We start from the raw sequence: 25,501 nt of genomic DNA on the forward strand, positions 1-25,501 counted from the left end.
TTTACATAATTGGAGAGGGAAATATATCTATATAGTTTCGTTATTACGCTCAATTTACGTATTTCGTGAAATGTGTTTTAAGTATAGCACATATCGATACTTCCACATTGTTCGGTGCATCTACAGTAACATCTATTTTTCATAGTATAATAAAGGAAAATGATAGCAAATTATTAAATTATTTTTTCTCTTGTCTCATCTTAATAATAGTAAAGAGACAGTAGAATTTTGTTAAAAAAAAAAAATTCAGTATTTGTCGGAAAATTCGTCGAACGTTTTTTTGACAAAGCTGCTCCGTTCGTCGCGCAGAATGGTATTTGTTGGCGAACGCTGTTATAAGCTTCATCGAATTATGCTTATAGCTTTGGGATTATGGCCGTATCAGAAACCATTTATCTGGCGAATGCAAGCAGTTTTCTTCTTCAGTGCACATTGCTGCAATTTTTTTTTTCAGGTATTCCTGTGACTTGCTTTATGTGAGCATAATGCTTATATATGTATATATACACTTTTATATTAAACATCTTATTATCATTATTAGATTTCTGCCATTGTACTTTTTGTAGTTTACAGCGTTTCTAACGACAGCGTGTAACAACACGGATTGTATTCTAAAAAGATTTTCTTATATCTGCTTATCTTGTGTTTATGTTTTAAGTTACTATTCTTTCTATTTCAATTCTGAATCTGTGAGTATTATTTGCGTTTTTCTGCGTGTTGTATACACTTTTTAAAAGTTTTAATTCTGGTATGCTGCAAATTATAATATAATATTATAATGTATGGAGATATAATAATAATTTATTATAATTCGATTACAAATTCAATTACTCACCTATTCTCTGACTCATTCACGTTTGATATCGCTTCAAAGATTCGTCGGATTGCCCCTGCCTCGTTTTTCTCTTTTATAACTGTCCTTTTCCCCCATCACAATTCATCTCACAACCAAATAATTTGGCTGCTTAGCGATCCTCTAACAAAATACTTTTACGATCGTGCTGTTACCACCGGCTACCAAAATTCACAGATAAATTATTGATTTCGCTGACCTCATTACAATAAACAATTGACATTAGCACTTGTTACTATCTGGTCAAAAAGTCGACGCTGTTTGAAATATTTCCTAATCCTACATATGTGTTTGAGGAAAGATAAAGCAAATGTTGGAACATATACAGTTGGATTGGAAAATGTTTAAAAACAGTGACACAATTAAAACATTTGAAGAATATCTCTTCGTATCTTATGTTTTCACATCATGTGTGTATAGTAAGTGAATAAAAAATGAAATCATGATTTTTTATCATTTTAATTGGGCTGCATTTTAATTTTAATTTATGTGTGTTTTTAGTAATTGTTTTTATAGGTACATTTGTATTTACGGCTATTGAATGTAGAGCCGTCATTCTTGATGTTATCATACCGATGAATAACTCCCGGCCACGTAAACTTGAAGTTGATTTGGAAATGTTTGTCGATAAAAAGCAATATTTCTTTTTGTATATTATACAAGAGGTGCTAACATGGGTGATTGGCGTATGCTCGATAGTTACAACTGGGACGGTCTTAACTACAGTAGCGGAACACTGTTGTGCAGCATATAAAATTGCAGGGTTAGAATGCACAATATTTTTATCAACAATATAATCGATCAACCAACGGTTTTATATGAAGCCCGTTTTAGACTATGCAGTCTATGCAGTATATTGCACAAGATTTGACGCAATTTTTAAAGCAAAAAATATTGCAGAATATCATACATAAATTGCAAGCAAATTGCATGTGTTAAGTAAATTGCGCAAGATATTGAAAACGTGTTGTATTTCTGAGCAATATTTTTATCTGCTGTCATACGCTATGGTATTTGTAGTTCGAGTTGTTCTTTTTAACTGAACTGTCTGCACTACTACAAGAAGTATATACATCTGTTCGTTTTAGCTGCTTGCAAGAAATTTCAACTTGGTAAAACAAAACTTTCTGTTTAATAGATATTACGAAGCAGTGATGCCAGATTCCGTGCATTTGGCAGCATTCTGTTTCACTCTCGCTCGGGCGATTCGAGTCGAGTGAGAGTGAGACAGAATACTACTAAATGCACGGAATCTGGCATCACTGCTTCGTAATAGTTATTACAAGAGAAAGTTTTGTTTTACATATACCGAGGTGAACTTTCTTCTCACCCACTTCTCAGAGTCACGGAACCCCAGACATAACAAATATAAAACACGATACAATTCAATGCAATTCTTGCAGCAAAAAATTGTTTAAGGAAATCCTGGAGTTGCTAGTGAAACAGTGTTGCCATTTGCACAAAAATGACAATTAAAATGCTTAATATAAAAATTTGGCAAGTTGTACGCACAAAATTGCACCCATCCACACTCGGGACAAAATAAAGGAATATAATGAAGCTTTTCGAAGTGACTTTAGAAGCGTAATAAAAGAGAATGGTTTATTGTCCTTGATTCTGTAAAGGAGAATAAACCGTTCTCTTTTATTACTCTTCTAAAGTCACTTCGAAAAGCTTCATTATATTCTTTTATTTTGTCCCGAGTGTGGATGGGTGCAATTTTGTGCGTTCAACTTGCCAAATTTTTATATTAAGAATTTTTTGTGCAAATGGCAGCACCATCGCGAAAAAGTTCCCTATAGTCACTCCAGCATCCCCTTATAAAAATTTCGCAATTTGTACGCACAAAATCGCAGTTTCGCAGGGTGAGGACACAATTAAGGAATATGAGGATACTTGTCGAAGTGACTTTAGAAGCGTAATAAAAGAGAATTCTGTACAATCCTGTATTCTGTAAAGGATTGTACAGAATTCTCTTTTATTACGCTTCTAAAGTCACTTCGACAAGTATCCTCATATTCCTTAATTGTGTCCTCACCCTGCGAAACTGCGATTTTGTGCGTACAAATTGCGAAATATTTATATTAAGCATTTTATTGTGCAAATGGCAGCACCATCGCGAAAAAGTTCCCTAGTCACTCTAGGATCCCCTTAAAGTGAGACAAGTATATTTTTTCTCACTCTAACTTATTGCACCAGTTCAGTGAAGCCAATTCGGCCACGGGGCCCCCAGTAGCACCGAAGTAGTGGGGATGACACACACAAGCGAGAACGTACGTACGTGTGCGCTCAGCGCTTCGGCTGCCTTCGAGTAGTAGACGGAGGCAACATTTGCTGTCTCCGCCTAATTCTACCGAACCGTGTGACGTCACGAGACTCGCGAGCGATACAGCCGAAATCGCGGTTATATGTAATCAATATGTATAGATTATATATAATCAGCCAAATATGATTATATAAAAATAAGATGATATCACGCCAAACGGCGGATATTATTATGTATAATCCTATAAAATTACATATGTCATTAGATCTTTTCGGATCAATTTACAACTAGTTAAATTAATAGACCTCAATGCAACAGATTGTAGCGCAAAAAAATTATTTTCTGCATTTGCAATTGAAATGAAGAAATTCAGTATTCCGTTCGTAAATATTGTTGCTTTGTCTTGCGATAATGCAGCAGTCATGGTCGGGAAGCATATTTCTTTTAAAAAAAAATTAGAAGCCAAATGTAAATATGTGCAAATCTTTGCATGTCCCTGCCATGCTGTTGCATTAATTGCACATGCGGCATGCGCAAAAATACCCGCATTTTGCGATGACTTTTTTAAAAAAATTGGTGTATTTATTAACAAAACACCAAAACGTTCCGCAGTTTTTCAAGACTTTACAGAATCTTTCCAACAATCAAGCCATAAAATGTTAAAATTAGCTGGGACGAGATGGCTTTCTCGTCATTCTTGCATTTCAAGACTTCTAAAGTATTGGGATACTATACAACATTTTCTCAATGAAATAATTATAACAGAAAAGTCGAAATCTGGAGAATATCTATTATCCATTATGCAAAATGTAGATACAAAAGCATATTTTCTTTTTCTACATTATATTTAAAATTTTTTCAATATAATGCTTATTTTCAAGCTGAAGAAACACGAATTTATTTATTACAATTGAAATCTTTTAAGTTACTGACATGTCTCGAAATTTTTTAAAGCCAGAAATTTTAGAAAGTTTGCCAAATATTACATTTTCTTTAGAAGAAAATCAAAAATTGCTTGATAATATTTCTTTAGGACAGGAATGCGAAGAATATCTTTCTTATTTAACACAAGAGGGTCATATCGATGTAGTTACGATTATTCGACGTAATTGTTTACAATTTTATATAACTGCTGCTAAAGAAATGTTACAACGATTACCGATTAAAAATAAATTTTTATATAAATTAAAAGTTTTTAGGTCATGTACATCATTATTTGATGATGATAGAGAAACATCATTTAATGATGTAAGTTTTATTACTGAAACTCTTGGCGACTTTGACAAAACTGGTTTAAAGGAATTCTTATATTATATATTTTATTATATATATATATATATATATATATATATATATACACACCCGAGAAAACATGGACATAATTTAGTCAGACGTAAGTATACATAATTAGATCCGAAAAGATCTAATGACATATGTAATTTTATAGGATTATACATAATAATATCCGCCGTTTGGCGTGATATCATCTTATTTTTATATAATCATATTTGGCTGATTATATATAATCTATACATATTGATTACATATAACCGCGATTTCGGTTGTATCGCTCGCGAGTCTCGTGACGTCACACGGTTCGGTAGAATTAGACGGAGACAGCAAATGTTGCCTCTCGTCTACTACTCGAAGGCAGCCGAAGCGCTGAGCGCACACGTACGTACGTTCTCGCTTGTGTGTGTCATCCCCACTACTTCGGTGCTGCTGGGAGCCCCGTGGCCGAATTGGCTTCACTGCACCAGTTCAGCAGTGCAGCTAAAAAGAACAGACCTAATGTTTAATCTACATCTAATTTTGACTCTTACTTATTAGAATGAACTTTGCTAATATATTGCAGACTTAGGCCGGTATTCATAGTCGAATCTTATATTTAAGACCGTCTTAAGTTTATCTGAAGATGCTGTATGGATCATTTCATTGGCTATGGAGTATCTGAAGATACACTTAAGACGGTCTTAAATATAAGATTCGACTATGAATATCGGCCTTAAGCCCGTATCAGACTACGTATTAGAGATTGGAGATTGCGAATTGGAGATTGAAATTTGACCAATCAGAACAAAGCAATCTGGGTCTGCTTTGTTTTGATTCGTCAAATTCCAATCTCCAATTCGCAATCTCCAATCTCCAATACGTAGTCTGATACGGGCTATAGAGCCAGCGCACGTACATTGTCGTAGCGTCTTATCATCGGTTGTAAATTGGTGTCCAATCGTGCAGTGTCCAATCGTGCGGTGTCCAATCGTTCCGTGTCCAATATTACGTGTCCAATCGTGTGGTGTCCAATCGTTACGTGTCCAAATGGAGGTCACCCAACGACATATATAAATAGACCAAGCATTCCCTCAAAAACGTGAAAGCGGAAGTTGGCAGCGAGACTGAGTGAGAGAGCTGCTTTGCATCTACTGCTCTCTCACTTCTATGTACGCGAAGAGTGAGAGCAGTAGACGCAAAGCAGCTTTCTCTCTCAATCTCGCTGCTAACTTCCGGTTAGGGTCTGCTGTAGAGAGAATGCTTGGTCTATTTATTATATATGTTGTTGAGGCCACCCCATATTGTATATAGTGTAAAACGGGCTTAAATCATTTTCAGTTGTTTAATACAAAATACGGTGACCATCCATACGCTGGCAATTCCTGTTGACCAACAGATACCATTTATGCATCGGAGTATTTGTCTTTCAGTTCACATTCATAGAAGAACGATGGAGTTAGTTTTCATACAAGTTAATGTGCTTTTTATTAATATTCATTTTTGTGTGAATAATTGCAGCCAAAGATTTATAACTTTGACAATAATTAGGTGTAACGTTACTAAATATGTTTTCTATTGTTGAAGGTTCTTCAAACGCATAGTACATTCGTTTGATTTATGGTATTTGCCGTTATATTTAATTGCTGTACTCTCTTTAAGTTGTTTTTTCTTTCGCGTAAGTAGTACTTATTATTATAATTCTCTATTTATTTCACGTTTATTTCCTTTGGTTAGAATTACGGACACACCTGGTTTACACCGATTGTTTAATACGCGTATCAAATAATAAATAACTAGTACATTTATTTAGTCATTGGCTTATTAGTTCAAATGTACTATTTGATACGCGTATCAAATGAACGGTGTAAACTAGGCTACAATCTTGAAAAGTTTTATATAAAAATATGGTTTGCATTATATTAAGTACTTACAGTAGTAATGAAAGCTATTTTTTCTTATTAACAACAATGGTATGACATATATACTATTTTAATCAAAGTATTTATTATTTTGCTATCAATAATTGTTGCTATCAATAGTCTTTTGCAATCTTTCAGGCAATAATTTAATCCCGCGACGATAAAATAATTCATCTTTTGAGTGAAATCCATTCGTACCTTAAAAACGTTTTTAAGCACCTAATATAAGAATATACAGGGTGTCCCACGTAAAGTGTCCAATCACTCCCCAGGTAGCATAAAAATCAAAAAGACATCGCAAAGACGTCCTTTAGATATCTTTTATTAAAAGATATCTAAAGGACGTCTTTGCGATGTCTTTTGGATTTTTATGCTATCTGGGTCTCAGGTAGATCTCGTTAAGCTAAATTAAACCTTCCTATATCATTTAGCAATTAACCATGTAAAATTTTGAGATATTAATAAAAAAAGATTAGCGAATCAGTACGCGCGATGCGGGACGAAACGCGACTTTTAGATGCGTTGCTAGGACGCGTAGCAACAGACGCTCGTGACAATATTGATAAATAATAAGGCGGAGTCTGATTGCGAATGGAACAGCATGTTTACAGCGTATAGAATATGTATTGACATCGTATGTCAAAAGCCGCACCTACAAGACTTGTCCACCGCATCACACGTACTAATTCGCTAATCTTTTTTTATTAATACCTCAAAATTTAGTGTGCTTAATTGCAAAATGATATAAGACTTTTTAATTCAATTTGGCGAGATCTACCTGTGGGCGAAAAGTTTTTCGTCTTATGTGAGACACCCTAAATATGTACCTAGTATGTGTAAGCGAAACTGACTAAAAGGTCCAGTAATTGTGTTTTTAATTCTTCTAGATCATGTTAATTATTATTACTGATATCAATTTGTTCATTTTAATAAAATACTACTGCAAGACTTATTATACTGAGAATTGTAAATCTATAATTTGTTCCGTGGCACTGGCACTGTATTTTTTATTTTTCAAGACTGTATGCAAACTTTCCTGATATTAATTTAATTACATTACATATAACAGAAATTTATGCAATATTTTATCACATATAATATTTTTTTAGTTATACAATGCTATAACAGAGGCCAATGATTGGTATGATATTTTTGTGTGCTGTGTGATTTTGTATGCTTATTTACTATATATGTTTGTGGGAAATTTTCTTGCACAATCTTATACTGAACACAGTATAGAACTATTAGAATGTATGTAAGTAATGATATATAAATAATTGCGCAAATTTTATGATATAACCGTTGTTATCGGACGATTTGTTTTTGATTAGGGTTGCACGAGGCCCAAGACAAAACAATATTCGTGGAAATATTGTATTGGTCTTAAAAATGTTAATCTTATCTTGCTCTTAAGTAAATTTTTATAACAAAAATCTTGTCTCGTCTTGTCTCGATTTTATTAATAATTTTTATCTAATTTTTACTTAATTGTTGGAAGCGTTTTAGTCATTAGCATTAGATTTTATACTATCAAATGGAAAGCATACTGGGAAATATATTGCTAACGTTTTTTAAATATAATTAAAGATTATGGTATACAAAAAAAGTTCAAGACATAATATTAGATAATGCTGCAAATACTACATTTATTCAAGAACTTAGTGTTAATGAATAATGAAGGTATAGTTTTTAATACAGAATTTTCAATGTTTTACATACATTATCAATTTAACAGTATAAGACATTGTAAATATTTCAATAAAATCAGGCATCACGAATGTCAATAATGACTTTGACATATGTACATATATTAAGTATAAGTGTATTAAGGTTTTTAGTTTAGTTTCTAAATAACTTAAATTGTTTTAAGTTTGTGTAATATAGTTATTATATTACATAATATAATATAATATTGTTATAAATTTTTTTCTCAGCTAACTTATAAATACTATGTTTACACGAGCGCTACTTCTGTAGTAACTTACTCGAATTATAGTAACTTACGATAATTAACTGCGTGTAAACGGGTAAAACCCCCGTAAAATAATCTATCTATTATTATCTGAAGTAGCGCTCGTGTAAACGTAGTAAAATATAACTTAATTTTAATTTTTTTTAAAACGAAGTATCTTTTGAAGATCAATAATCTTGACAATTTCGTCTTGATATTGTCTTGATAATTAGGCCGGTATTCATAGTCGGATCTTATATTTAAGACCGTCTTAAGTGTATCTTCAGATACTCCGTAGCCAATGTAATGATCTATACAACATCTGCAGATAAACTTAAGACGGTCTTAAATATAAGATCCGACTATGAATACCAAGACTAGTCTTGGTATCTCGTGCAATCTTGTTTCTGATTTTTTCTTAATATTTATTTGTGCAAACATAAATACTATTATAAGATATTTATTATTAATTGTAAATTCATGTGATGAAACATAATTATACAATTATGTTCTAATTATACAGGGTGTATCTTAAAACGCGCCCACCAAGTACATAGTGTTATTCCTGAGGTGATTTTAAGACGAAAATCCTAATACCAAAATGTCGAGGCTATAATAGTTTTTAAATTGTAAGCATCTGTAGTTAGCGAATTAGACTGCCTAAAGTTGGCGCGCTCAGGCGCGGTACAACGCAAAGTGCTAAAGGCGAGAACTGACTGTTGCCCCTCTTGTGAAATTTCGGTATACGAAGATAAGATTGTTTTTAATAATGTTTTCATGCACTAAAAATTGTATTCCTTCTGTAAATATGTAAAATATTAAAAAATAGAAAAGATTCCTTTCTTTATAAAAACAATTATCTTTTATTCAATAGTATTGAAGAAAATTTTATGGTAAGCTGTTTTATTTTTTAATAGCATAAAAGATACTTTCTCTAAAACTCGTAAAAAATAATTGTCTAAAACAAATTACTATTTTTTTTAATGAATTAAAAATATGTCGACACAATAATAATTCCGAATTTCTATTATGTCCCGACATAATTTTAATTCAATTATAAGAACTAATTCCTTTTAGAAAACCATGTTATAAGAGTTTGACATTAGAAAACGTATCTTTTATGTCATGAAAAATTAACTAAAAATTAACAATTTATCATAAAATTCTGTTCAATATTATGAAAAAGAGATAAATCTTTTTTATAAGGAAAGAAATGTTTCTTCATTATTAACTTTTTACATATTTTATGATAAATTGTTAATTCTTAGTTAATTTTTCATGACATAAAAGATACGTTTTCTAATGTCAAATTCTTATAACATGGTTTTCTAAAAGGAATTAGTTCTTATAATTGAATTAAAATTATGTCGGGACATAATAGAAATTCGGAATTATTATTGTGTCGACATATTTTTAATTCATTAAAAAAAATAGTAATTTGTTTTAGACAATTATTTTTTACGAGTTTTAGAGAAAGTATCTTTTATGCTATTAAAAAATAAAACAGCTTACCATAAAATTTTCTTCAATACTATTGAATAAAAGATAATTGTTTTTATAAAGAAAGGAATCTTTTCTATTTTTTAATATTTTACATATTTACAGAAGGAATACAATTTTTAGTGCATGAAAACATTATCAAAAACAATCTTATCTTCGTATACCGAAATTTCACAAGAGGGGCAACAGTCAGTTCTCGCCTTTAGCACTTTGCGTTGTACCGCGCCTGAGCGCGCCAACTTTAGGCAGTCTAATTCGCTAACTACAGATGCTTACAATTTAAAAACTATTATAGCCTCGACATTTTGGTATTAGGATTTTCGTCTTAAAATCACCTCAGGAATAACACTATGTACTTGGTGGGCGCGTGTTAAGATACACCCTGTATAATAATATATGTATAGTATAATAATAATAATAATAATAAATATGTATTGTAATTATAATACATGTATTATTTGTGCGCGTATCTGACATAACCTGTGACTATATTTTTTCCATCAACATATAGAATGGACCGCTGATCGCAGTGGTGGGGGTAGTGATCGTGTGTGGAGTGAGAGGCAGATACCTGGAAACTCGTTTCGTCTCTCTCCAAGCAAGAGCGTAGTGAGCCACAACAAATCCCTAGTCATAATGAATTATAGAATCAGAATTTGTTTTTTTTTATGAATAATGAAACCTAATCACTATCTTTTACACAAGAAGCAGGCAACGTAACATAATGTAGAGCGCAAGTGACAAATATAGTCCTGGGAATCATCTGTTGCTTGCAATGTCAATGCAGTAGGACACACATTTTCATTATACACAAAGTATATTTGAAAAAATATTAATTTTTCATAGACAATAATATTTTATGAGTATCATTGATATCAAAGTGGGAAGAAATATGAATACTTGAAATGTGAATAGATAAATAATGATAAAAGTCGATGTCATATAAACAGAATTGTTTTTTTATTTATTACATATTAATACATATATGATATATATGATATACATTATTAATTGCAACATGAATAATACAATAAGTATTATTGCATGTTAGGTTGGTCAAAATGTGCGTTCGGTATAAGTCAAAAAATTAAAATGTCAAGAAGCGAACGGACTTAATGACCAATACTATAAATAATACAATAAGTACATGTTTAATGTAGGAAAACTTTGAACGAATACATTTTATGAATACGAATACATTGAACGGCTACATACGAGTTTTTTTTAATAAAAGAAAACGGAGAAAAACATGAAAAGACATGAAAAACAGTTTTTTTGGCAATAAGAAGCCGCTGCGAAATACAATAATCTTATTCGTATACGTACTTGCACATATACGAATTGAAAACATTTTTCGTTGCATTTATTGATTTTTAAAAAGTATTAATTTTGTCAACTTACTTCTAACGCTTTCGCGATTTGCACATTTAGAATTACCATAGTGAGTACATCTTGCTTTAAAATATTTACTAAGTACGATTTTAATTAATTGTAAACGGTGGTCGTTTAGAGGATCGAATAAATGTGTCATATTGTTGAAGATATTATTTGGTACTTTTCGTAAAGCTTCTACTAGTAAAGTCTGTAGGATATTCTTTTGCGTAAGAATCGACATATTCTCTCTGAATGTTATTTCTCGGCAAAAACGATAAAACTACGTTCTTAAGTTTACATTAATTACACAGAATCAATGACCGGAGAGTTTAGTGAAAGTAATTCAAGTAATTCGTGTTCCCCGTTCAGTGCGCGTACAGATTACCAAATTCCGAAACTTTATATAACCTCTTTCATATAACAGTGTAAATATTACTGTAGGCTATATACTTACATGTGAAAAGGAACAGATGCATCGGCTGCCTTGCTACACAGATTGCACAAAACACAATAATTAGGCATTTTCTTGCTATAACACGCTTACTAGTAGTTATCATCACACTCGAGGCACGATTGGGCATGCTTTGGCAGGCATGCAGTACTGCTCATTTCTACCGGCACATACCGATATTTTAAAGTAGCCAATCAGGCTTCACTAAAAAGAGATGAAACGAGTTTCCAGGTATCTGCCTCTCACTCCACACACGATCACTACCCCCACCACTGCGATCAGCGGTCCATTCTATATGTCGATGATTTTTTCATATGTCTTATGTGCATGTCTCTTAAAATTTCATCTTTCTTAGAAATAATAATATATCCTTTAATATTAATATTTTCTTTGATTACATTGTAGGTATAATAGTCTTTGGTATGTAGCGCCATTACCGATCCAAACCTTGTTCTTAATTATGCAAAAAACTATAAACAGTCATAAGATAGTGATAGGTGGTCTTTTTACTTCGTCCATAGAAGGATTTTCTACGGTAATAAATGTTATGTACAAATTGATAGTAATCATTTAATGTTTATCTTCTTTTCCATTGTATGATTTTCAGCACCATGTATAGTAACATAAGTAATAACTTCACTGCATATACTTAGCAACTGAAGACACTAATAAATATTTAAGGTAAATGTTAAGATTAGAAGCGACTTCGTCGATTTAAGCCGGGTTCCCAAGAGCGTGAATCATGTTGTTCTGCTCACTCCAATAATTGTGCAGGACAGCATGATTCAAGCTCGTGATACACGTCCCGTGGAACCCGACCTTATAATACAATAACTTCTTAATAAACAAAAAACGACGACTAAAACTGTTCGCAAATTAGTCAGATGTTCTTGACAATATGTGTCAAGATCATTGAAATCGGTAAAATCGCCTCTAATAATCAACATTTACTAATGTTTTAATGATTATTATCGATACAAAAGAGAATTTTCGTTTCAGCTTATAACTACGGCTGTATCATATTTTACCGTTATACAAACTATGGATTTGTGATCATGAAATAATGACGAAATAGCGAAGTAGATTTAATTATTACAAATAATTGTTCGTACATACAAAGATAAGTGACAAATATTTTCTGAGTAGCTTTCTGTATTATATGTCATAAATATGTGTCCATACGGAACAAAAACCTCCATTGGACATCCACTAGACATCCATCATGGAGATTCGAAACCTGCATTAGATGTCTACATAATCTCCAGTAGACGTTCCATTGTTCCGCATTTGTCACCTCCATAAAACCTCTAGACATATTCATGGATGTCTCATACGTTTCATGGACGTTTTATAAAGCAATCATAGATGTTTCGTGAAGTTTTGATGAATATATATTATTATTATAATTATACAAATGAAAATTATATTGCAAATCATATCTAGTAACTAGCAATAAAAATAAAATTAAAATTTTTAGTTTTTTTATGTTTTTTCGATTGTTGATAATTCTAGTGGGAAGTATCTTTTTTTTATCGCTTGGGAATTCAAACTCGGGGCTTCTAGATGATGATCTGCTTGCTTATCCGCTACGCTACTTCTCTATTGACAACTAAAAATATTCCATGTTATATTTACCCGACATCGTTTTCTAATGATATACAGGGTGTTTCCTAAGTAAGTAGACAAACTTAAGGAGGATATTCCTTGGCTTATTTTAAGAAGAAAAGGTCATATAAACATATGTCCTAAACTGCTTTGTTTTCCAAAAAAAGTACATCACTGTTTTCGTTCACTTTTCGTTTATTATAGAACAATTTGTGTTATTGCAAATGAAACAAATGAAAAACAATAGTAACCAAAAAGAAAAATTATAACGAAAAAGAAAATAGTAACTAAAAAGAAAAATAATAACATCACAGTAACTGCTGAAAATGTCCACCTGCAGCCATGATACTGCAGTGCTGTACTTTTTTTGGAAAACAAAGCAGTTTAGGACATATGTTTATATGACCTTTTCTTCTTAAAATAAGCCAAGGAATATCCTCCTTAAGTTTGTCTACTTACTTAGGAAACACCCTGTATATGTTTTAATATTATAAAACTTGTAACAAATATAAAAATTTATTACATGTATATATATATATATATATATATATATAAAATATTTATATGTATATAAAATCAAACATTTTATATAAAACATATAACATTATATATAAAAACTGTTTTGACACACAAATGTCTATACTGTACTAGATCGCTAACTTCGTAAAAACCCAGATAGCACAAAAGTACCAGAAATATTCTAAGAACGTCCTACGAACGTTGAACATTCTTTGAACGTTCTTAGATTTTCTCTGGAACTTTTGTGTTATCTGGGAAGAGGTGAAGCAGGGTAGATTTCTGATTTCGGCCATGACTCCTGACAGAACATGGCGACGTGGTGTGGTAGTACATATGTGATGAGTATCCGGCGTAGTAAGATTCACCGTATTGATGCTTACTGCTATTTGTATTATTGCAAGTACAAAAAAGCGACAACAATGCCGAGCAGATGTTGCATTGCAAAATGCAAAAATACAAAGATCTAAGATCTGTGTTGATGTATTAGTTAATGCAATTCTATTCAAAGTTAAGCAATTTATTCTTCACATTATTACAAACATCGAATATATATTATACATAAATTGAATATTTATTACACATAATAAAGTTTACTTACTGAAATAAGCTGTTTATTTGTATTTTTACATTTTACAATGCACAAGTAGATATTTCTCCATACTTTTCCTTGTTTATTCCATTACGTTTTATTACATATAATATTATTACAATAGACAATTATTAATACCAGTTGATAATCACTGCAACTTGTTTGAAAACCTGGTTACCGTTATTACTATGCTGAGTAATTTTTAACTGTTATAAGATAATTAATTGATATGCAAATTCTATGGAAAATACATCGCTGAAGCAGTTGTCGTCCGCCGCTGGGACCGCTGCCGCGGCAGTGAAGTCGGCACCATCGCCGAAGCAGTAGCTGTCGTCTGTCGCTGGGACTGCTGCTGTGGCAGTGAAGTTGGCACCATCGCCGAAGCACCAGCTGTCGTGCGTCGCTTGGACCGATGCCGCGGCAGTGAAATCGGCACCATCGCCGAAGCAGTAGTTGTCGTCTGTCGCTGGGACTGCTGCTGCGGCAGTGAAGTTAGCACCATCGCCGAAGCACCAGCTGTCGTCCGCCGCTGGGACCAATGCCGCGGCAGTGAAGTTGGCACCATCGCCGAAGCACCAGCTGTCGTCCGCTGCTGGGACCGATGCCGCGGCAGTGAAGTCGGCACCATCGCCGAAGCAGTAGTTGTCGTCTGTCGCTGGGACTGCTGCTGCGGCAGTGAAATTGGCACCATCGTCGAAGCACCAACTGTCGTCCGCCGTTTGGACCGATGCCGCGGCAGTGAAGTCGGCACCATCGCCGAAGCAGCAGCTGTCGTCCGCTGCTGGGACCAATGTCGCGGCAGTGAAGTCGGCACCATCGCCAAAGCAGGAGTTACTGCCTGCTGCTGGAATTGTTGTGGCAACTCTTTTATCTGAATATGCGGTCTTAACTGACGTACTTCTTCTTCAGTCTTCTTATGCACTGTATTTAGAAAATTATTAAGTTGGGCAGAGTCCGCGAGGACTTTTTAACAAATTTCAAACACAAGACTGTATGTGTACTTTAATGTTTATTTTGTATTAATAGAAAACTTAATGAATTTTGCTAAAAAAATTCCGCAGGAGAACTTTCTAGTTAATATGTAAGTGCAACATAAAAGAGCATTATTCAAATTGTTTCTTAAAAACGTTACATAGGTATGTTATATATATACACACACATACACACAAATGTTACATACATATGTTAACGTTCGAAATGAAAATGATAGCAAATGACACTTCTTTATGTAGCAATTCAGAATACTTTGTGTATTTTACCTTTCAACAAGTGTCGCTCTACACCGCTTGTATTTATGAATTTGTTTTTGCAGAAAGGGCAGAAATGCCATTTGACTAAGTTAATGGGTCCATGCGCGGTTTTCATGTGAAATGTGAACGTCTTTTTTGTTGAAAATGTTTGATAACCTATGTATGCCAAGATTTCCCTTACATGTTATCTCACTTGAATATTTTGTATTAAGAAACTAAATTGTGTACTTACATGTTTTACAAATCATATTTGTAAACCATATCTTCGCCGGAAATCGATTCAATAATTGAGTCTTTTCGTTACTTACATCCGCGTGAATGGAATTATCGATGTTTTGTGACTTAATAGTTGCCTGAAAATAATGTTATTGTTTTTAATAGTCATCTTGAGATTAAATATGTATGTACACTCTGTGCGTGCGTGTGCGTGTGCGTGCGTGCGTGTGTGTCCTATTATATCCTTCAGCAAGTCCTTACTATAGTCCTTACTATAATATAATATATATAGTAGTATAATATAGTATATAGTATTAGGACCTAATACTATACTATATACTAATACTTTGATATATTACTCGATAAGATTAGAGAAGATAAGAATAGATAAAAACAATCTGTGTTTATAGGTTCCAAATAAACCCAATACTATATATAAATGTAATAAACGCAATCGTTGCAACAGAGAAAGATGAGTATACGAGTAACCGTTTACTTACCGCATTAGAATTGAATGGAGTTCTACCAGCTAACGCGTTAAAGATATATTCACAATTCTGCTTCTTATGCTGATATGATATATGATATATGAAATTTATAATGTCTTGAAAGAAGTTGTTGCACGTGCAACATTTAAGTATGCCACTAGTCTGATGGGACTCATTGATTTCGTGCGAGGCAGCACCTCTTTTGCGTGCTTTGGATTTCGTTTTCTGACGATTCATGTCACCGTTTTCAGAAACAAACTGATCGCGCATTAGCAACTAACGTTTTCTTGCGTCACACGCAGCGATTACTGTACGCCAGATTCTTGTTGTTGCCAGAAACGGGCTTCGATAGCACGGTAGTATGTGATGGAGATAAAGTGAGGGTGGCTCGTGACGCACACAAGTTACACATCGTATCCGTGTGCGCATATGGACACGTGTACCTTGTATGCGTCAGGAGATCATCCTCACTCCCACCCTCACCACATATTATCGCATACTATCGAGAACTGTTTCTGGCATCACTGAACACTGAAGTATTTTGCACAATAGGAGGTGATATCGATAGGAACAGGTGATACCGATGAATACAGGGAAATACCGATAGAATAGAAATATTATCGCCACTCGCCACACAATGGTGCGATAGGAATAAAGCCCCGACACAATGCAAAGAACAGGCAATAAGAATAGGGCCACTGTGCGCTGAAAGGAAACAGACGATCCTATTCCCTATTCTTATTGCCTGTTCCTTGCATTGTGTTCGGGGCTTCAAAGCCAACCAATCAGAAATCGTGTAGTCTGCATTCCATCTGTTTCAAATATTTATGATTATCATTTGGTCTGTTCTTTATATCTGCACTGTTGAACTGGTGCAATACATTAAAATGAGGCAAGTATATTTTTTCACTCTAACTTATTGCCCCAGTTCAGTAGTGCAACTATAAAGAACTGTAAGCGTGAGAAAAGGATGTTAATATAAGCGTCGATAATGTAGAACTGAGCGATAAGCGATTAAGGTATAGATCTTATACATATACCTTGTTGAAAATCGGGGACCGAGATGCCAGAGCGAAAGAGCAATATATTTTCTGTCCTTCTATTGGAAAAGAAAGACTGCGCAAGCGCGGAGGCGCAGAGACGTAATATCTGATAAAGCATTAGCAATATAATCGGATAAACTTCCGAAAAGCTCCCACACCCGATTTACATATCCTTTGGTGAAAATACTTGAAATGACTCAAAATGAATACCCTTAAATGGATTTTTACAGACGTGTGCGATATTGCGTGTGCAATCGTGCGGTGTGCAATCGTTCCGTGTGCAAATGGAGGCGACCCTTATAGAAGTATAGAGAAGCTGGTAAGTGGTGCGTTTTGGGGGAGATTGAGAGGTGATTTAGGGGGAGTGTGGGGTTGGAGAAAAAAATAGGATAGAGAGATCGCGGAAAGAAGGGTAGGCAATCCGGGGGGGTCGGGAGGGGGGGTTTCGACGGGAACGTGGCAAAAATAGGGAAAGGAAACTATGCAGGGGGGTCGGCGACAGAGAAACGAAGGAGAGATCAAGCAGAGATACAAAAACGGCCGGATGTGAAAATTAAGAGAGTAGATACTAATCTGGATAGGAAAGTGATTAAAAGTGATTTGAGACATCGTGAAGGTGTAGGAGAAGGAGGGGAGAGACAAGGTGAATGCTCAGGAGGTAAGAAGTGTGAGGGGACGGAAGAAAGCGGGAGTGAGGTCAGCAAAGACGAAGGTTTGTATGTAAATAAACGAGGGAAGGAGGTAGGTAGAGATAGAGTAATGAATGAAGAAATGCAATGTGATAAGAAATTAGGAGAAAATTTCGAAGGAGTAATGACGGAGGGGGAAGTGAGAGAAATTATCGTGTAAGTAACGAGGATTGTGGTGTAAAAGGCGTAACTGCAGGAAGGATAGATAAGGATATAATGATACGAGTAGGGGAATAGTTCCGGTATTCAAGTGGGTCTGAAGAGGTGGACAAAGAGTTAATGAGGAGCAGAGGGGATAGAGAGGAGGTTAAGTATAAAGGTACGTATAAAGAAGATATTGTAGTGGTAGCGAGTGTGAAAGAGGAATACAAGGTACAGTCTAAGGTGGATGACATGATGAAAATAGCGGCAATTATTCATAAATTAGGTGTTAAGGTTTTAGGATTGCGAAGTGTTGGATTTAAGCAAACTGAAATTGTTTTTAAGGATATAGTCGGAGCAAATCGGTGTTTAGATCTGAATACGAGGGAAAAGGGGCACTACAATAATCAATTGCACTACAGTATCCCGAGGAGAGTGAAGAGGAGTAAGGGGGTAATTGCCGATTGGGATATGGAGATGCCCCTGAAAGAACTGAAAACGTAATAGATGATAAGAACAGAATAGTAAGAGTAGAGAGAATGAAAAGGAGATTCTTCGATAGGATAGAAAAAAAAGTTAAAACGAAACTCTCTACTCTAGTCATAGTAACATGGGAAGATAGAATAAAGGCCCAAACACACAAATTCCGTAAGACGTAACGTAAGGATTCGACCAATCGCGTTGTTCGATTCGGTTACGGACAGCTAAATCGAGCAACGCGATTGGTCGAATCCTTACGTTACGTCTTACGGAATTTTGTGTGTTTGGGCCTTAAGGCAAAATGAATTAAGTTTGTTTAATGGTTTAGTAAGAATTAAAGTAAGACCGTTTATCGAGGCCGTTCGTCAATGTTATAATTGTTTCAAATCTTATGGTTATATGAAAGTATCATTGTAGAGATAAGCATAAATGTATCAATTGTGAAGATGTGTGTCACGGAGAGTGTGACGAGGGGAGGCGTTGTATTAACTGTGGAGAGTCGCACAAACCGACTAGTAAGGACTGTAGGGAATATTGGTTTAACTTTGAAATTTAAAAGGTTATGGCAGAAAAAATGTGTCGATTCAGGAAGTGAAGGGAATAGTGATGAGGGATAATTGTGTAAGAATTGAACCAGTGAGAGAAATAAGGGAATGGCCGGAATTACAAAGCAATGCGTCTGAGGAGGTTTACAGAGGAGGGAGAATGGTGGATAGAAATATGAGAGGGGAAAGGAGTACATTTGCTGCGGTAACAAGTGTAATAATGTCGGCTGGAGGAATAAGGGACAATAGAGAGGGGGAGAGAGGAGAATAGAGGTAGAGGGTGTACAGATAGACAAGAGAGACAGAGGCGTATAGGGAACAATGAGTTGATGGAGTGGTTGTTTAGTCCCCGGGAATATGAGGTTGTGAAAGAAAAGAGAGGTCTTGTATTGAGTGGGCATGAAGAAGAGGGGGTAGTAGAGGGAATGAGAAGACATGAGGATGGTCATAAGGAAGAAGGAGCAGAGGAAAGATTGAAGATTTTAGAGGTTCAAATAGCTAGGCTTATAGAAATAATTAGGGGGTTGGAAGGACTGAGGGGAATGGGGGATATACCCAGGTAGCATAAAAATCCAAAAGACATCGCAAAGACGTCCTTTAGATATCTTTTAATAAAAGATATCTAAAGGATGTGTTTGCGATGTCTTTTGGATTTTTATGCTACCTGGGTAGAAAGGGAAAGCGATTATAGAAAAAGGGAAGATAGGGTAAGGGTGACTCAGGGAAACTAAAATGGATATAAGTTTAATGTTGTGGAATGCTAGGGGTATTGGAGGAAAGAGGGACGAGGTATGGAAGAGAATACAAGATTATGACATCAATATTATAATTGAGGGCGCAGTCCCATGGTGCGGAACGTGCGCAATGCGGAATTGCCGAAACGCTCGTAATTCGATCATTGTTACTTTTGTTCCGCCGATTTCTTTCCGCACATTTTCATTTTATCGCGGAATTACGTTACTCACGTCTGTCGTTTCCGCAATGTGGAATTGACGGAACGAAGTCCGTCCAATCGCAGATCGCAGACGTTCCGCCAACTGTACTCCGCTGAAATGTATTTTCCTATGTCCCATGCAGCAGAACTTGTGGAAGCTCAATTGGCCTCCGCCAATCACATGATTTTTCCGTAGATTCTTCTGTTGTGTCTATCGGAAGAGCGTATATTATTGGCGCGCACAAATTACGCTTTCGCGTTTTCCGTTGCATGGGACATAGGAAAATAAACTTCAGCGGATCGGAATTACTACGAGTGTATGCATGTGAAAATGCGTGTAGGCAAAACGATGAATTTTGAAGAATTGTTTGTTGTTATTTGTGAGCTATTAAAAACATTAAAACAAAGTTGGTGTGTATTTAAAAAACAGGAGATACGTCGCAAAATTGTAAAACTATATTTATTATACAGAATTGCAAGAAAAAATGAAAATATACAGAATCAACGGAAGTGTTGGGTACGAAGCATATTTAGTGTCGAAAGAAGATTGCTACAAGGAGCAAGCGATATTCTTGTAAAAGAAATGTTGGTCGAAGACAGAAAAATATATAGATTATTTTAGAATGCCACCTCAAATATTTGAAACGTTATTAAGGGGATTCTGGAGCTGCTAGTGAACTTCTTCGCGATGGTGCTTCCATTTACACAATAAAATGCTTTTTACAAAAATTTGGCAATTTGTACACAGAAAATTGCGACCATCCCCTCTCGGGATAAAATAAAGGAATATAATGAAGCTTTTCGAGGTGACTTTAGAAGCGTAATAAAAAAGAATAGTGTTTATGAAAATCTTGTGCATACTTATACAGGGTGGCCCATTTTAATTTATACAGTCGATTTTTTAAAAAACTAAAAGAGATACGAAAAAATGTTTCAGACAGACATGTCACGATTTCGAGGGGGACATAAGATGATACCATTGGTTTGACCTTGAATAGTCGTTTGAAGGTCACGCGAAGATCACCTTCAATTTCTTAAATTGAAACCCCAACTTTTTATTGCAGATTCTTATTCTCCATCGAAAAGTAAGTAACTTTTGTCTGAAACATTTTTCCGAAAAATGTCATCTTATGTCCTTAAAATGATCTTCAAGATGAGTTTTGAGGACATTTTAAGGACATAAGATGACATTTTTCGGAAAAATGTTTCAGACAAAAGTTACTTACTTTTCGATGGAGAATAAGAATCTGCAATAAAAAGTTGGGGTTTCAATTTAAGAAATTGAAGGTGATCTTCGCGTGACCTTCAAACGACTATCCAAGGTCAAACCAATGGTATCATCTTATGTCCCCCTCGAAATCGTGACATGTCTGTCTGAAACATTTTTTCGTATTTCTTTTAGTTTTTTAAAAAATCGACTGTATAAATTAAAATGGGCCACCCTGTATATACATACATGTCTAGAGGTCTGTTCTTTTTAGCTGCACTGCTGAACTGGTGCAATAAGTTAGAGTGAGAAAAAATATACTTGTCTCACTTTAACGTATTGCACTAGTTCAGCAGTGCAGCTAAAAAGAACAGACTTTAGATTCTCTCTGCATCAAAGGTTCTGACAGAGAGTTGCGCTACTATATCACTATATATACCGTGATCTGTCTGTCCCGTTTCTGCTGTGCTGAGTTATGTAGTGTTTGGTAAACATTGATCTTTTTTTTTAACATAATTACTTCGACTTGTCGCTATTTAATTGATGCAATATGTTGAATGTAAATTTGCGTTCACGAGTCTCTTAAATTCAACGTTCCAAGAACGGAGATTCAATGTCGCGAGATTTAACGTAGGTACATCTCATAACCGCATAACCTCTTATTAGATTGTCACCCTGTGTCAAGTCGGATGACAACCGAGCATATCGCCAACATGCTAGCGACTGAATGCGAGATTAATCCTTATACACTGTTATAGGTTACAGAGATGTTACGGCGGAATAGGTAATTTTTTTTAAATATTCTGAATTTTCATAAATCTTAATATTCTGAAGTAATGTAAATACTATAGAAAAACAGTTGTACATAATTAACAAATTGTATATGTTGAACAGGTTGAGACACAGGTTCATATCTATTGGCTTCATCGTTTTTGCAACAGTATTTTACAATGAGTTTCTTGTATACGAAGTGCAAAAGTTTAAGTGGGCAATGCGCGAGTGCTCGGAATGCGTCAAGGTTCTTCTCGTTGCGGACCCGCAAATACTTGGGGAAAAGTATGAGAACTACTTTGGTTCTTGGATAGCGAGATGGGACAGCGATAGGTATGCTTTCCAAATGAAAACTTTTTAATTTGTTGTATCAATTAATACGCAATAACTATGTAAGATATTTTTTATTTCACTGCGAACAATGTTGGTCTTGTTTTAAAGCACTTTGCATTTTCAGGTACTTGGAGAAAACGTTTTCAAGGGCACTGAAGTACTCTCAACCACATGTTATCGCATTTCTTGGTGATCTCATGGACGAAGGCCACATATCTAATGCTGAAGATTTTGAAAGATACAAAAGAAGGTTGGACTCAATATTTTCGATGCCAGATGACATAATGGTAGCTGTTTTGACATTCTTTCTTTTTTTTCTTATTGTCTCAATTTTTCAAGAAGTCGATTTGTCTTATCCTGTATCTGTCTCTATTTTTAGAAAATTTATCTACCGGGTGACAATGACATTGGCGGGGAGGATGATATTGTTTCTCCTAGTATACACAACAGATTCAATTTTGCATATACTCAGCCAGACACATTAGTTTATAAGACTGTTACCTTTTTTAAGGTAAATCTCTAAGTTTGAAGCTTTAAGTAAGTTCACTTTGATCCCTTCAAAAGCCGCCTTTGCAGGTTGTGCGTTTTTCACATTGCAGGTAAATAGATTAACGCGTACGATGCCGGAGGCGCCGAAAGACGCATTTCTGAACGATTACGCAGAGAGGAACACGACCAATGTTATTCTTAGCCATATGCCTTTGTTGTTTATGCCTGGCAGTTTTGTGCAAAATGTACGTGTAAACGTAAAAACGAAGAAACAAGTATCCATTTATTAGTTACTGCGCTTCCATCCTATTGCGTCCGCTATTGCAGGTACTCAAGGAGCTATCGCCACAAGTGATTTTTACCGCGCACGAACACAAGGCGATGCATGTAAGTTTAGACACAGCGACCGACCAATTGAGCGAAATTTGGATCCTTCCTCCATATGAAACGCCTTTGTATCAATTGCGGATGGACGTAGGGGACATTCATGAAGTACAAATACCGACTTGTTCCTATAGAATGGGTACACCGCACATGGGTTATGGGCTTGCTTACATAGGTAGAGCTTATTTATTATTAGACATTTTCAAACGCGACTATGTTATACTAATAATATAATAATAAAACATTATATTGGGTTATCTAAGAAATTCCTATGAATTTCTTTGAATTAAAAAAAAACAGAATTTTTAAATACTAAATGAAAATTTTATTCATCGAAGTATCTACCATTTTGTTGCAGCACTTTAATCCAAAGTTTCAAAGAATATATAGAGATTATACACTTTCAATCACTTTGACAGCTTACGCAACGTTCACAGAGATGTAAACTCGTACAAACTTTTCGGACAATTCGATGTTACATTAATCTTCAAACGCGATACGTAATAGCGTGCGCTTGTATGTTGCAGATACCCAAGAAAAAACCGTCGAGTTCACGATCCTGTGGCTCCCAAGCAGATTCCCACAGCTGTTTGCTTACATATTTATCGCCGGGTTGGTCATCGTACTTGCCACTTATTCTTTCGTCTCAGGCTACTGCGTGAAAAGTTATGCGACTTATAGTCGTATACCTTCCGTGTAATACTCTGTAGGGTACAATCGAACGTACTTATACGCTTGATTGGTGACTTACAAAAGTCCGTCCAGAAGATAATTTACCACCTTGCCAAGATTTGATAAAAAGATCTGAAAAAAGAGTACTTAAGGCGGGAGACTTTTGCATAACGCATAACACAAGAAATAAACCAATCAAAATCCTCCATTTTAATTCTCAGGATAGAAATGGAGGATTCTGATTAATGTATTTCCTTATGCGTCATGCGTTATGCAAAAGTTTGTGTTCCAGCCTTTATTTAGTATTTCTTATTTTTACAATTTTCTTTTTTTTATTGTTACGTTAAAATCTAACAGAAAGATCTGAAACAAAGAGTATTACTTAATATTTTTTATTTTTAGGATTTTCTTTTTTCTTTCGTTACGTTAAACGAATATACTTACCTGTGCTGATATTATCCGTGAAATTCTTTCAGTCAGTATTCTCTTATTCGTATTTTCTTGTCAGTATTCTTAAGAAGAATATTTTCAGAAAAGTTTTTTTTTGCAGCTTTTTAGAGTTTTTTTAAAGCTTTTTAGAATTTTTTTAAGCGTTTTACTTATTTAGGTTTAGTATATTTACTTAATTAATTAAATACTCTAATAATTTATAGTCCATTTATGTTTAGTCATACAAAGTAAAAGTAGCAGTATTGAGTTTAGATATACATTCTATGTAAAATCTTATTAATTAATTAACTAATTTTTAAACTAACTAAATGTTGAATTTACTTCAAGAGCAATTAAATTTAAAAAACTGAATTAATTCTTGCCTCTATCAATAAGTTAAAAAAATTTAAATTAGTTAAGTATGTCTAGAGAGATCTGCTTCTTTAGTTTCTGGCACTCTGAGTGATTGTTACATTTAAATGTAATGTAGCAAAAAGTATGTGCATACATAATGACAAATTTGTTAAAACCTCAATGTATTATGAAATTTCTGTATGTGCGAACACACAATGCCAAATTTTAATGTGGCCTTTATACATGCCGCTGTTACCAAGTATTATTAAATTAAATGACTTTTCCTACATTGAACAATATAAGAAAGTATCTCTGGTCAAAATATCATCACATTTAATATTGATATAACAATAGAAGAAATCGGATACAAATTTTATTATACCATATCACAAAAATAGAAATATAAGAAAGAATTGTTGAACAAAGGTTTGTTTTAGATAGACCAATTTATATGTATTTGCCTGAAATAAATGTTTAATGTTGAAATCATTATTTATTATTAGATAGTACCTTGCATAAAAACTATTTTCTTTTTGAAAACGTAATATAACAAGCAAAGTACAATGAGACATACAAAATTATAATAATGCATTACAAATTATATATTGAGCATTTTTTAATATTTATTTACTGATCAATTTGATTCTATTCTAGAAAATAATTGTCATCGATATAATCATAAAATTAAAATATCAGTAAGTAGATTTTTATTTTCTCGTCCGCTTTAGTTGGCCAATCTGTCTGTGTATGTGATGTGTCTAGAAATTTTGTTTTCTC

At 34.4% G+C, this 25,501-nt stretch overlaps 3 protein-coding genes across 9 annotated transcripts; 2 read left to right on the forward strand and 1 right to left on the reverse strand.

Moving 5' to 3' along the window:
* Positions 1 to 231: 231 nt before the first annotated feature.
* LOC105287219 lies at positions 232 to 12,730 on the forward strand. Of its 5 annotated transcripts, none has more exons than XM_026973207.1 (9): positions 232 to 454; positions 567 to 689; positions 1,155 to 1,272; positions 1,355 to 1,616; positions 5,730 to 5,846; positions 5,976 to 6,066; positions 7,420 to 7,451; positions 11,992 to 12,121; positions 12,586 to 12,730. In XM_026973207.1, exons 1-9 carry the CDS (start codon positions 311 to 313, stop codon positions 12,637 to 12,639), a joined length of 1,071 nt encoding a protein of 356 aa, XP_026829008.1. In that variant the 5' UTR covers positions 232 to 310; the 3' UTR covers positions 12,640 to 12,730. The 5 variants fall into 5 exon arrangements, with proteins under 5 accessions (XP_026829008.1, XP_026829007.1, XP_026829009.1 ...); XM_026973206.1 differs by having other exon boundaries at positions 1,370 to 1,616; positions 7,420 to 7,565; XM_026973205.1 differs by having other exon boundaries at positions 233 to 454; positions 7,420 to 7,565.
* Positions 12,731 to 14,211: 1,481 nt separating this feature from the next.
* LOC105274684 lies at positions 14,212 to 17,231 on the reverse strand. The gene is made up of 4 exons (XM_011330998.3): positions 16,266 to 17,231; positions 15,782 to 15,902; positions 15,559 to 15,705; positions 14,212 to 15,220 (listed from the first exon to the last, which is right to left on the reverse strand). Exons 1-4 carry the CDS (start codon positions 16,521 to 16,523, stop codon positions 14,538 to 14,540), a joined length of 1,209 nt encoding a protein of 402 aa, XP_011329300.2. The 5' UTR covers positions 16,524 to 17,231; the 3' UTR covers positions 14,212 to 14,537.
* Positions 17,232 to 21,702: 4,471 nt separating this feature from the next.
* On the forward strand, positions 21,703 to 25,210 carry LOC105274685. 3 transcript variants are annotated; one of them, XM_011331001.3, is made up of 8 exons: positions 21,703 to 21,779; positions 21,959 to 22,076; positions 22,187 to 22,396; positions 22,521 to 22,683; positions 22,776 to 22,907; positions 22,996 to 23,130; positions 23,213 to 23,444; positions 23,797 to 25,210. In XM_011331001.3, the coding sequence occupies exons 2-8, from the start codon at positions 22,060 to 22,062 to the stop codon at positions 23,967 to 23,969; spliced, it is 1,062 nt and encodes a 353-aa protein (XP_011329303.1). In that variant the 5' UTR covers positions 21,703 to 21,779; positions 21,959 to 22,059; the 3' UTR covers positions 23,970 to 25,210. The 3 variants fall into 3 exon arrangements, with proteins under 3 accessions (XP_011329303.1, XP_011329302.1, XP_011329304.1); XM_011331000.3 differs by having other exon boundaries at positions 21,724 to 21,922; positions 22,051 to 22,076; XM_011331002.3 differs by having other exon boundaries at positions 21,779 to 21,926; positions 22,051 to 22,076.
* The last annotated feature ends 291 nt before the right edge of the window (positions 25,211 to 25,501 follow it).

This window comes from Ooceraea biroi, chromosome 10 (genome assembly GCF_003672135.1).
Source record: "Ooceraea biroi isolate clonal line C1 chromosome 10, Obir_v5.4, whole genome shotgun sequence".
Lineage (NCBI taxonomy): Eukaryota > Metazoa > Arthropoda > Insecta > Hymenoptera > Formicidae > Ooceraea > Ooceraea biroi.